The sequence below is a fragment of the Electrona antarctica genome (genome assembly GCF_951216825.1).
Source record: "Electrona antarctica genome assembly, chromosome: 15".
NCBI lineage: Eukaryota > Metazoa > Chordata > Actinopteri > Myctophiformes > Myctophidae > Electrona > Electrona antarctica.
In genome coordinates this window covers 25998293-26011984 of record NC_136796.1, presented here as the reverse complement: position 1 = coordinate 26011984, position 13692 = coordinate 25998293, and the positions used below count along the sequence as shown (strand labels likewise).

At 44.7% G+C, this 13692-nt stretch overlaps 1 protein-coding gene across 2 annotated transcripts in view; it reads left to right on the top strand.

The window, feature by feature from the left end:
* Window positions 1–13692, top strand: part of pkhd1l1.1 (PKHD1 like 1, tandem duplicate 1) — a 51061-nt gene that overhangs the window by 19340 nt on the left and 18029 nt on the right. The window contains exons 32-48 of one of the 2 annotated variants that reach the window (XM_079523078.1): window positions 1001–1193; window positions 1679–1818; window positions 2451–2555; window positions 3043–3228; window positions 3393–3566; window positions 3794–4005; window positions 4631–5609; window positions 5708–5956; window positions 6390–6539; window positions 7247–7421; window positions 8210–8366; window positions 8797–8953; window positions 9676–9885; window positions 10417–10546; window positions 11277–11518; window positions 11932–12068; window positions 12294–13323. In XM_079523078.1, the coding sequence (XP_079379204.1) occupies window positions 1001–1193; window positions 1679–1818; window positions 2451–2555; window positions 3043–3228; window positions 3393–3566; window positions 3794–4005; window positions 4631–5609; window positions 5708–5956; window positions 6390–6539; window positions 7247–7421; window positions 8210–8366; window positions 8797–8953; window positions 9676–9885; window positions 10417–10546; window positions 11277–11518; window positions 11932–12068; window positions 12294–13323 (4626 nt within the window). Of the gene's footprint in view, window positions 1–1000; window positions 1194–1675; window positions 1819–2450; window positions 2556–3042; window positions 3229–3392; window positions 3567–3793; window positions 4006–4630; window positions 5610–5707; window positions 5957–6389; window positions 6540–7246; window positions 7422–8209; window positions 8367–8796; window positions 8954–9675; window positions 9886–10416; window positions 10547–11276; window positions 11519–11931; window positions 12069–12293; window positions 13324–13692 lie in introns of both variants that reach the window. The other variant, XM_079523077.1, reaches the window with a different exon arrangement.

The window sequence follows — 13692 nt, the reverse complement described above, 5'->3', positions numbered from 1 at the left end:
TAAATGCAAAGTATGTTTCTTGAATTACATTCTAATCTGTGGGTTTGTGACATGCATTTGTTACACTGAAAACCATTCAGCCATTATGACTGAGATGCGTAAACTGAGAGGATGTTCTTTTGAGCAAGAAAAAGCTACTTGGATTATTACGCTCTTTGATGTAGCTACTGTACATGTATTGTAAAGCGTCCAACCTAATGCAGTAGGACTATTCTCTCCAAAGGTCAATTGAAATCCAATACAAGGATTGACAGGATGACAAAATCCATTGTCCACCTGGACCAAAGTCAAAGTCAAAGTCATTGTAGATGAAAACAAGAGAATATTGGTTCACTTTACAGTATGTTCAGTTAATGCACACTGATGTTCCACAGCCTATTTCTCTTACAAAGCCAATTAGTCAAAGACCTCTTGTCACCATGTCATCTTTCATAAACACTGGGGAAAGAATTTTTCCTCTGCATTTACAATTCTCTTTGAACGTACAATCATACATTTTATCTCTTTAGTGCGTCATTAATAATTACATATGTCCAACCAGAAGAGTAGCATTTACATGTATTTGTAAGAGTTGGCAGGTGTCCATTCCTGTTTTGTTTGTGTTTGTTACTTTGTTCCTTTCCGTTCAGTGCTGCTAAGCTCTGGCACGCAGCCTCAGAATCCATCACCATGGGAGACCTACAGTATGTCTACGTACAGTACATGAGAACATGTTCTCCATGTGACTGTAATGTTGACCTGCTGGTTTTGTCTCGAAACTGAGCTGGAGACTGAAAACAAAATCATGCGTGTCATGTTTCCTAATTACAGTGTGGCTCTCCCAAGACAAATGAAATGACATAATAAGCATACTTTAGCTGTTGTACAGTATGGGTGGCCATTGTCAAAGCATTTGAAAAGCATTGAATATATTTGACACCTCAATGGCAGGAACCTCATCATAGAAACAGGCTGATGATAGATTTAATGACTTTGTTTTTTTTGTTTGTCTGTTCTCTAGGACACAGAATCCTCACCATCTTGGGTTCAAACTTCGGCAGCCAAGCCAACGACAGTGTCGTGTTTGTCGGCATGAAGAAATGTCCCACAGTGGTTTGGACAACTTCTAATGTCACATGTCGTCTTCCTGTGCTTCCACCTGGCATGTATGACGTGGATGTGCAAGTCGGCAACAGTGGTTACCCTAGGACAAGGTACTATAAACCTCACAAAACTGGTGGGAAGGTCTAGACTCTATACTAGACAGACTGTCATGTAGCTGAAGCACAATGGCCTCCAATCATATGTTGCCCCAGCCAATCGACACACTCAGTAACTGCACTGATTGTTTCAAATTGAACAATGAAGAACATGTGTTGTTATTATACAACATATAAATTCAGTGCATTACAAACAATAGGGAGTTCCAAATCGACTGTGTTATAACACTGGTTCTAAAGCATCCTGGTGGTTCTGGTTATTTCCCCCAATGATAATGGAATTAACAAAAAACAATATTTACTTTTCATTTACTTTTCATGTCAACCAATAACTGTGAAAAGTGACACATTTGTTTTCACTTTCACAGTAGCCATTGTAGTAGTGTGCCATTGTTCCATTGTTCATTATTTTTCCTTCAGTGATTACAAATTTCATGGGAACCAAAACTACATCTTTCCTGCCATTTCATCCATAGCAGTGGCGTGAATGCCACCATCAAATACATCCTAGAGATCTACAGCATTTCTCCCGTGTTGGCCTCCCTGCTGGGAGGAAGTAGACTGACCGTCGATGGTTCTGGCTTCAGCACGAACACTAAAGACAACAAAGTCAGCATTGGTAAGCAACATGATCCAGATCTATTTGTCAAGTAATTGTCCCCTGGTCACATAAACCTGTTAGGCTTATCCACATGAACACCTAGCATCACTATTCTGGGCATGTAATAATAGGCAAACATTTGGCAAAAATAAAACATCTACAAGCTCACAATGTGTCGCATTGCAACACAGTGTAAGCTTGTACATCAGCTATTTTCGGTAAAGAGATTTAGTGTGGAGGGGAAAAAGGATGGGGCCAAGTACAGACCCCCTACTCAATTAAATATGGTATAGGCCTATACTGTGTAGGGTTTAATTTGTTAATATTCTTATAAAGTAGGCCCAAATTACTCCATTAATATATGCACCAGCCACTCTTATCTAGCCTAATCATCATCATCAGCCACAACCTATTTTACCAGCTATACAAGTTTTAGAATTGAACAAGTGGTTGGCGCCTGCCAAACGTGGCTGGTAGAGTAGATAAACTTACCAGACATGGATGCAGTTACGTTTTGCCTGGTGGCGGCTGCTTATTTCCCACCCTGAGTCCACAGGGACGGAACATGAGGCAGGTTATGTCAAGGCAATATTATATACCACTATAAGTTTTCTATATGATCTCATGAATCTTGGGTGGGGTTTCTACAGGAGGCGCTGAGTGTGAGGTGATGACTGCCTCGGAGAGTGAGCTGCAATGTGTCATACAGTCAGAGGAGAAGACCCACCAAGTCACTAACCAAGGCTCCGATCGTGGTAGGTGTCATTGTTCACCTGTCACACCACAATGCAACAGGGTAGAGAGCAGGATTCATTTACAGACACTTGCCGTAAGCGACGTGATTGACCTGTGACATATGTAGTTGAGAGTCTGTGTTAATCCACAAGTGACAGGTAGTTATTTGTGTAGCAGCTTTGAAGTGTACGTAACATGTGTATAGTAGCCAACTTCATTTGTGAATGTTTTCACCTAGTGATCACGTGTCATCAATCATCATGTAGGAACTGCAGGAATTCAGATTTTTCCGATTATAGTACATTCACATACAATACCCTCTTTCATGTGTGTGTTAATCTGTATCTATGACCGTCTCTCTGTCTGCGTGCGCGCGCGCGTGTGTGTGTGTGTGTGTGTGTGTGTGTGTGTGTGTGTGTGTGTGTGTGTGTGTGTGTGTGTGTGTGTGTGTGTGTGTCTGTGTGTGTGTGTGTGTCTGTGTGTGTGTGTGTGTGTGTGTGAGCACAGATCTTGGAGATGGCTATGCGTGGAGTCCTGTATCACTGACTGTGTCTGTTGGAGACACCGTGTTTTGGCGTTGGACGGCCCCAGCCTTCCAGAATGTGGCCTACAGGGTATTCAGTGTGTCACTCCCCAGTGATACCACGTACGAAGGGGGACCTTTTAACAGCGGAGACTCCAAGACGCCTGAAGGTACTTGGGTCGATACAATTTGTAGATAGCAAGATTGTAAAAAACAAAACAAAAACAGTAATCTTTGAGTGTGTGTTTGTACATCGCAATGAATGAGAAAGAATAGAACGCAACAGTCCATGTAACAAACTTGGTGCTGTTTTCTTTGTGCATCTTTCCTTTAGGCTTTTTCAGCTATCGTTTCACTGCTCCTGGGGTGTACTATTACAGCAGTGGCTACATAAATGCGGCCAACGACAGGATGCTGCAGGGGGTTGTGAAGGTCAAGCCCTTGGAAGAGAGCAGCAACAAAGTCTCTGTCAGTGTGGGAGGCATGGAAGCCAAACACATGACTGGTGGTAAATATGTGCTGTATTATTCAAATAAACAGTGTTCTTATTATTGAATAAATTGCCATCATATATAGTCAACATGAAACATGAAAAAGTTTGAGAACTACTGATTTAGAAGGCATTTGTAGAATCGGCCACAGGTCGTGGCCGTTTGTGAGTCTCATGTTTGGCAGAAGTTTACAAAACAAAACATCTTCTGTGTCTGATTCTGATGTTATTTATTTCCAACGTAGGTCCACATCGGGGTAGAAGGGCAGCCTCGGAGTGTGTTGCCTCGGTGTCTGAGTGCATCCAGCCCGCCAACCAGACCTCCGACAACCTCTCCGTCAGCTTCTCCTCCTGTGCCACGCCCATGGTCCACTCCATCTCCCCCAACCAGGGAACCACACATCAGGTCATCACCTTGCAGGGAATGGGCTTCAGCAGCACAGCCTGTGCCAATGAGGTTAGAGGCATTTGAATTGCTCTAAATGACTTACTGAATTAATTCCTGATAGATATGTTTTCCATCTTCTTACGTTTGTGGATATGTTTTTATCATGCGTTAACTTAACTTAATTGTAAGACTCTTAAGGTGTACTGTAAGGGATATTGTCTCATTAAAATAATGTTTAATCACTGTATATTCCGATAGCAATCATTGCTATAAAGCGTTTGTTCATAGTTCCAGCTCTGTAGTAAACAGAAAATACATTTTCAGGTCGGGATACCAATTTGATCCAATCAGAAGAGAGAACTCATACGAGTTACAGGATTTAAAACGAGCAGACAATATTGAAACTGGAACACTATAAAATTGAAGCTGATAAATCATCTTTGTGGGTTCTCTCTCTCTTTTTTTTTACTAAGGAAATGTAGTGGTGGAAACAGAGAGACCCCTGTTAGTGCACAGTACACTTATACTGTAGCAATGATTACTATCTGAATAAAGCTTTAACTTTTTAACAAAAACATACAGTATGGCTTACTGTCCCCCCCCCCCCCCCCCCCCCCCCCCGCATTACATTAACACTCCAGATTTTTCCCTCTATGCAAATAAACTGCAAATGAAATGTAAATGTTCTGTACAGGTCACAGTTGGAGGTCTGCCCTGCCACACCATCAATAGCACAACGACAGAGATCAACTGTATGCTGAGCCCAGACAGCGGTGCACCCGTTGGCATCGCCCATCTCGTGGAGCTCCGCGTCAACAACCTGGGCAGCGCCATCGTCGCTGTGGCGGCCAACTTTGGCCGTCGCTTTGTGGTTCTCCCCGTGGTGGACTCAGTGGTGCCCCCTGTCGGCAGCCCCACCGGCCACACCAGGCTTCTGATCCGCGGCTCCGGCTTCTCGGAGGGCTGGGTGTCAGTGGCCGGCGTGCCCTGCAGCGTCCTGTCAGTCAACTACACCCACATCACCTGTGACACCACTCCCTCCCAGTCACACACAGGCGATGTCACTGTCCAGACTGGCACCGGCATCCAAGCCTTATGCCACTCAAGCTGCTCCTTCCAGTATTCTTCCTCTGTCACCCCGACAGTCACCGGAATTTCCCCCAACACCATTGAAGGCAGCAGCACTGCTGTGACAATCTCTGGAACAGGTTTCGGCACACAGATCGGCCAAGTGGTGGCTTTCGCTGGCCCCTGGGAGCTGGAGGTCACCGCTGTCACTGACGCAAACGTTACCTTGTTGGTCGGCGCTCTGCCCGCCGGGGACCACCAGGTTCAAGTGGTGGTGAGGACAAAAGGCCTGGCATCCGGCTCCGCTACCCTGAACAGCCTCGCCCAGGCAAGCCGCAGCCCGGCTGCAGGCAGCACGGCGGGTGGCACACCTCTGGTCCTCACAGGGAACGGCTTCGCCCCAGGGAACACCAGTGTGATGGTGGGCAGCTCACGCTGCAAGATCCTGGAGGTAACCCCAGGTATGCTGCGCTGCTTGACCCCGCCCGGGGATGAGGGCCTTGTGATGGTTATGGTCCAGGTCTACTCTGTGGAGTATGAAGCTTTGAACTTCACCTACTCCCAGGCCCTGACTCCTAATGTCAACTCTGTCACGCCCGACAATGGTAAGCAAGAGGATCTGTAGATTGCTATAATGATCATCACACTCGTTGGTCTAGTTCTAGTCCCTTACCCTACCTGCTCTTCTCATCTGTATTTATAGGTCCAAGTGGTTCAGTGATCACAATAACTGGAGCAGGGTTTGGCACTGATGCCCAAAACATTTGGGTGACCATCAACCAGGTGCCCTGCAATGTGTCCTCAATCATGGACACAGAGGTCCAGTGCATCGTGGGTGAAAACCCAGGTGGATCATACCCAGTAGTCCTCCGTCACCAGGTCAAGGGCCTTGCACAGTCTGAGGCCGTCTTCACCTACCAGTTGCTTCTCACTGAGGTCCAGCCCAACCAGGGTAAGTAGTCGGTAGTTATTATAGTTAACAGTCAATATGGCAATGTTAGTATAGGCAGACATAGTGTAATCAAGTGGGATACTTGATTTCATACAAGAACGTCATTATACATCACATTCCGTGCTCAGCCAATCAGCTGATCACATTCAGTGCTTATTAAACGGACAGACAGACAGACGGACAGACAAAGCTGTGCATAGGAGCGGCTAGTGCCGCTCAAAAACTGGGTTTATTTAGCATGCAATCCGGAGTGTTCGTTTAATGGCTGAGTGTATAAATGGACCATCAGAGTTAAACTCACAATCCAGATTTTTCTTTCTAAGGGTGACATACAATACATTTGTAATAGCGTTCTAGCACAAAGCTCAAATTCTGTAATGGTGATGCTAATGTCCAGAGACGCGGTACATAAAGTGTCTCCTGTGTGATATAGGGGGCTTCGGTGGCGACGCTCGGCTGACTGTCATGGGCTCTGGGTTTGATCCTCACTCCTCCACTGTGAGCATCTGTGGGGAGGAATGTGAGGTTGACAGAAATATGTCCACATCGGCACGTCTCTACTGTCAGTCTCCATTCAACAATGGTGAGTATGTCAGTTATTGATGAATGTACTAGTCTCCATTCAACAATGGAAAATAGCTGCTCTATGAGCTCACGACACGTTGGGAGCTTTTACAGTAGATCTTCTTTGTTAAGTCTGCAACACCATCACAGTCTTCATTCAACAATGGTGAGGATCATGTCAGTGTGATGAATGTACTGTTTTGCAGGACATAAAATTCAACAGCCACTTTCATTATTGTATGATTGACACATGACATTTTAAGGGAATGATGAACAATTGAGAAAATGCATCTGTCGGCAGTTGTCGATTGCAGTAGATTGTCTTGTCATAAATTGCGTTGTTTTAGAACGTGTATTATTTTTCCACTTACGTATGTACAGCAACCAAACCTTTCTCAGCATTAGTGTTTTAAAATGTCCAATTAGGGGGAGTTGCCTTTTCCTTTTGTCCGGAAAGAAGGTATTCTTTTTACCAGTTTATTTTTAGGACTGACATTTTGAATCCAACCAGTCCTGTCATGGTGTGAACTGTGTGAGCTGCTGAAGTATATTTTATATATTCTGTGGAATGTTCTGAGCATGTCAGATGGTGACAGACCCATGTGTTTCCCTCGTTGTGCGTGAGTGGGTGTGGGTGGGGTTGTCTTTTTGTGTGTTGCGTGCTTGCATCTAATTTTTTGTTTGTGTGTCTGTCTGTGTTGCGTCTGGTTTCCTCTCTGTCTCCAGGCATTGAGTCAGAGGTGAGCTGTGTGGTAATGATCCATAACCAGCACAGTGCTGCTAACCTATCAAATGGCTTCACTTACAAAACCACACTAACCCCAGTGATCTCCGACGTGTCCCCACGCCGAGGAGGCACCGCTGGAGGCACCACACTCACAATCACTGGCTCAGGTTTCAGGTAAGTTCTTTTTTTTTTTAGGAAAAGGCCATGCTGGTGATCACATAGTGTGCTTATGGCATAATGCAGCACGCCCAGATTATGGGCTAACGACTATTAATTAAATGCTCACTTTACTCCAGCACAATGTACTATTTTCTCTGGCTTACATTTCCTTTCTTTATGTGCGAGTCTCTTTTGTTGACAACCAATACAAAGGCAATACAAATATAATAATAAATACAATACAAAGGCATTTATCCTGTCACATTTGGCGTGACCACATGTGGTAATTCAATAAAGACGGTTACGTATGCAAATAAAGTTTATTTCATAAAAGCATTGTAGGTCACAGCGCTCACACTAGTCGGTGCCTGAGATGAAGGTGATTAGATGAAACATGATTTCATTACAGCGAATCTTGCCATTAAATTAAATACTGAAATTCTTCATTTTAGTGCAATTCTAAGTCAGTCTGGTCCGTCATGGCTATGAATGTAGTTCTAAACACACTGAATTGGCTTTTTTAGATGAAGCTTGTAAGCACATATTTAAAAACATATATAATAATAATTGTCAAAAAGTTCGTATGCTGTAAATAAGGCATTACTTAACAGTGCAGAAAGAAGAAACCGTTTACAGTGCCATCCTCCCTCTAGAGTCTATTTCCTCTTCTCTACAACATTGCAACTCATATGGCAGCACTTTGTTTGATTCTTTATTCATTCACTCTCTCGCTGTGCAGTACCAACAGTAATGACATCGATGTGACCATTGATTCTTCATTCATTCACTCTCTCGCTGTGCAGTACCAACAGTAATGACATCGATGTGACCATTGGGGGATCAGTCTGTGACATCCAGTCGACTAACAGCACACACATCATCTGTGTGACCAACGCTCAGCCCAGGTCCCAGAAAACCAAGGTCCGAGTTAGCATCGGAGACAGAGGGGTCGCCAAGATGGTGAGAAACCAAGTCTTTACCCTTTTCTAATGATATCTTTTGAAGGGGTTTCTAAATTAAATTTACATCAATATTGTCGACAAATATTATTCTGATTACTAATTGTAGAAATTAAATCATAATATGCAATACATATACTACGAAAACTAGAGAATAGCAATGATTAGTTGTACAATTCATTGTGTTATACAATTCACACATTCACACACATATATATATATATATATATATATATATATATATATATATATATATATATATATATATATATATAATGAATTGTATAACTAATCATTGCTATTCTCTAGTTTAACCTATCATGACTGAGTGCATGGTGTGTGCCTATTGCCTAATGTCAAAGCACACAGTACATTATACTTTGAATAACATTTGTTCCATTTGGTCTAATTATTTGGTTCTCTTCTCTCAGGACAATGCTGACTTCTTCTATATCGATGTGTGGTCATCGAGGTACACCTGGGGAGGACTGTCTCCTCCAGAGAGGGGCACGTTAGCTGTCATCACTAAGGGACAGTACATCCTGTTGGACACCAACACCCCAGTGCTCAAATTGCTCCTCATTCAAGGTACAGTACCCAAACCACTTGTAACCACTCACTACACTACAGTCTCCTCATTCAAGGTACAGTACAGTACAGTACAGTACAGTACAGTACAGTACAGTACAGTACAGTACAGTACAGTACAGTACAGTACAGTACAGTACAGTACAGTACAGTACAGTACAGTACCCAAAGCACTTGTAAGCACTCACTACACTACAGTCTCCTCATTCAAGGTACAGTACCCAAACCACTTGTAAGCACTCACTACACTACAGTCTCCTCATTCAAGGTACAGTACAGTACAGTACAGTACAGTACAGTACAGTACAGTACAGTACAGTACAGTACAGTACAGTACAGTACAGTACAGTACCCAAAGCACTTGTAAGCACTCACTACACTAGTCTCCTCATTCAAGGTACAGTACAGTACCCAAACCACTTGTAACCACTCACTACACTACAGTCTCCAAGTGCAGTAATAGCACCAGGATTTGTCTTGTACGGCAATGTCAATTATTGTCCAACATAGTGTGTGCATGTAAGGAAGATGGGACTCCATCTTGCACGCACGCACGCACGCACGCACGCACGCATGCACGCACGCACGCACGCGCGCACGCACGCACGCACGCACGCACGCACGCACGCACGCACGCACGCACGCACGCACGCACGCACGCACGCACGCACAAGTACAGTACACCAGTTTCCGTGTGTTACCTAGCCTTTCTTTGCGTTCAGGAGGGACATTGGTGTTTGATGAGGCGGATATCGAGCTACAGGCAGAGAACATCCTGATCACAGATGGTGGGCATCTCCAGATTGGCGAAGAGGGGGCACCGTTCCAGCACAAAGCTATTATCACACTCCATGGAAACCTCCGCTCCCCAGAGCTCCCTGTCTATGGAACCAAGACTCTGGCCGTCAGAGAGGGAGTACTGGATATGCATGGTATGGATATACACACTCACACACAGGGTTCATATTTATTACCTTGCCCACGGCAATGTTTGTCAGTGTATTGTAATCATCTGTTTATGTGTACTTCAGATAATGGCATCAACTGTCATTTACCACAAAAAAGCATTATGCAACAGATCGTGAAAATTAACATGACCCAAATAGTCTAGGAAAACCCCTGTCCTGTCCTGTCCTGTGACATAATACTTAGATCATAGAGTCCTTGACGTGCCTGTCAAAATTGTGAACCTGTTTCTGTGTCCTGCAGGTTGTACTGTAACCTTATAGTTGGTTGCATGCTGTGTAGTGGTGCACCAAAATAGATATTATGGGTGCAAGCTTGTAGAGCTGCAGTGTTTGGTGTGCGACACAAGAGTTCAACTAAGTATAAATCAGGCTTTAGTAGTTGTTCAGTCCTCACCCACCCTCAAGGTGCATGTCGTCACCTTCTTAAAATAATGGCATATGTCTAAGTTTTTAATTAAGAAACTGAACCAAAACAAACTATACATGTTTCTCCAGGTATCCCAGTTCCTGTTCCCTGGACCCACCTTGCTCAGACAGCCACCAACGGGTCCACAACACTGACCCTGATGAAGGAGGTCACATGGAAGGTCGGCGATGAGATCGTCATCGCATCCACAGGCGATAGGTAAATTAACTAAACAATTAGACCTGGTTAATTAATGAAATACCTCCAGGGAGGTTCGTTACTGTTTCAGCAGTAACATCATGACTGACCACATAGGCTAGCACATTTTGACCATAGACAAAAGGCCCCCACAATCAAAAATGTTTTATTTTAATTTGTGGGGCGGCGATGGCTCAGGGGTAGTGTGACCGGATGGGAACCTCAAGGTTCCCAGTTCGAACCCGAGCTCCCCCAGAGTTAGTGTCGAAGTGTCCTTGAGCAAAACTCTGAAGCCCTAATTGCTCCCGATGTGCAGGTTGGTGCCTTGCATGGTTTCCTCTGGCATCGGTGTGTGAATGTGTGTGAATGGGTGAATGTAATGCACAATCTCTGTAAAGCACCTTGGATGAAGGCGCTATATAAATGCACCATTTACCATTTATATTGATTGTCACTAAGAACCTTTGTGGATACAAGCATGATGCATTTGTTCATAATACAGTAATTGGGTATTGGGTAATGACTTTTGTATTATGTGATGCATTTCTATTTGCGAGTTTATATCAACATTAAGAAAACAAGTTAATCATTTGTGCAATAGAGATAAAACAACAACAATACAACAACCAGGCACCTTATGAAAACATCTAAGCTCAATACATATGGGAAATTGTATAAAGAAACAAGAAAAAAGAAAGGGAAAAGGAAGTGAAAATGTATCCTACTAATTCCTGAACACACATTTTTCCAGGCACAGCCAGAGAGAGAATGAAGTGAGAAGGATCGCCTCTGTGTCGTCTGATGGAAGGACACTCACCCTCACTGAAGCGCTGGAGTACACTCACCTGGGGGTGTCTGTCACGCTGCCTGATGGCACGATGTTTGAGGGACGAGCAGAGGTGGGACTTCTCACCAGGAACATTGTGGTGCGAGGTTCTCAACACGAAGAATGGCAGGACAAGATTGAGGCCTGTCCTGATGGCTTCGACACAGGTATGGTACAACAACCAGTGTCTATAGCATATTTTGTGAAAAGGTTAATCCATGAACTGAGGCTTAGATTAACCCATTGGCCGATTCTACAAAGGCCTTCTAAATCAGTAGTTCTCAAACTCTTTCCGGCGGACTGCTGCAGGTCTCCATTTGAATTTGTTTTGTGCCAGAGACCCCCCAGAAGATTGGTGTGGGAAAAATAGCAAAATCCACAATGTTACTTGAACTCTAAGAGTGTATAAATTGAACCACTCTCAGAATTATAAACCTGTAAGGGTCCAATTGGTTCCATTTATAAACTCTGCCGGTCCCCAGCTTAATGATTGATAGTTAGAAACCAAATGGACGCTCCATATCTCCTTTGTTCCTGTCGTGTGTTACATTTACATCTTCGTTCTTTCTGTGTGTTGTAGGTGAGTTTGCCACCCAGACCTGTTTCCAGGGAAGGTTTGGTGAGGAGACGGGCAGTGACCAGTTTGGAGGCTGCATCATGTTCCATGCACCCAGGCCCAATGAGAACCTGGCAATCGGAAGACTGGAATATATTGAGGTAAGAAATGGTTTCACACTTAATAATGCAAGAATTTGTAGAGCAAAATTGCATTAAAGCTGTAATTGAACAGTATGAATGAGTATTACCAAGCTTTAATAATTTTGTATCAGTCAAACTGTCTTTTTAAAAGTGATGTATACTACTGTTGTTGTACGTGTTGGTGCTTATATCAACCAAACATTGCAAAAAGATGAACTCTTAACGGTTGTTTTTACCCTACAGCTATTCCACGCAGGCCAAGCTTTTAGGCTGGGTCGCTACCCCATCCACTGGCATCTGATGGGTGACATTAACTTCAAGTCCTACGTTCGGGGCTGTGCCATCCACCAGACCTTTAACAGGGCCGTGACCATCCACAACACCCACCGCCTGCTGGTGGAGCACAACGTCATCTATAACATCATGGGTGGTGCTTTCTTTATCGAAGACGGCATCGAAACGGGCAATGTTCTGCAGTACAACCTGGCCGTGTTTGTCAGGCAGAGCACCAGCCTGCTGAATGACGACGTCACCCCGGCTGCCTACTGGGTCACCAACCCCAACAACATCATCCGCCACAACGCCGCTGCAGGTGGGACCCACTTTGGGTTCTGGTACCGCATGCACGAACACCCCGACGGTCCCTCCTATGACAGTAACATCTGCCAGCAGAAGGTCCCCCTGGGGGAGTTCACCAACAACACAGTCCACTCCCAGGGCTGGTTCGGCATCTGGATCTTCCAGACGTACCTCCCAATGAGGGCCGGAGGCTGTCGCTGGAGCACGCCCGAGCCGGCCGTCTTCCGAACGCTCACCGTGTGGAATTGCGAGAAGGGCGCCGAGTGGGTGAACGTGGGTGCCGTGCAGTTCAACGGCTTCGTCGCGGTCAACAACGAGAAGGCCGGCATCGAGGCAAAGCGCATCATACAAAGGGCAGTGAGCGGGTTCGGGGAGGAAGGAGGGGCCGGCGTGTACAACTCCACCATGGTGGGACATGTAGACGAGCTGGGCTTGGGAGACGACTACTGTACACATCGGGGCATCATCACACCTTTCGATGACGGCATGAGTATCCACAACACAAAGTTCATCAACTTCGACCGCTCGTCCTGCGCAGCTATCGGCGTGACTGCGATCAGCGGGACTTGCTCGGTTGGCTGCGGCGGCTGGGCGGTGAGGTTCGGCGGTGTGCAGTACTTCAACACTCCTAACAGGGCCGCGTTCAGATGGGAACATGAGGTGCAGCTGATTGACACCGACGGCTCACTGACAGGTGAGTGATCATCAGGCTGTCATATTAGAACACTCCAACTTGGTCCTCATTTGGTTGCTTTAGTCTAATCATTCATACATTACAAATTAGGTAAGTCATGCATTTGGATTAGCTTAATGTTACTGAAGTCAACACATCTCAAAATGTGTTGATAATAATAATGTTATAAAAATGGCAATGATGGAAACCCCGTGAGTCTTAAAACTTAAAACGCCAATTAAACAATGAAAACGTAACTTGTGTAACTCGTTATTGGGAGGGAAGCTGTTCTACAATCAATTAACGTGTGTAACTCGTGAATGGCCTCCCATTCATGAGTTGCACGAGTTACGTTGACATGACAAAACTGATACAGCCTGTACAGTAAAA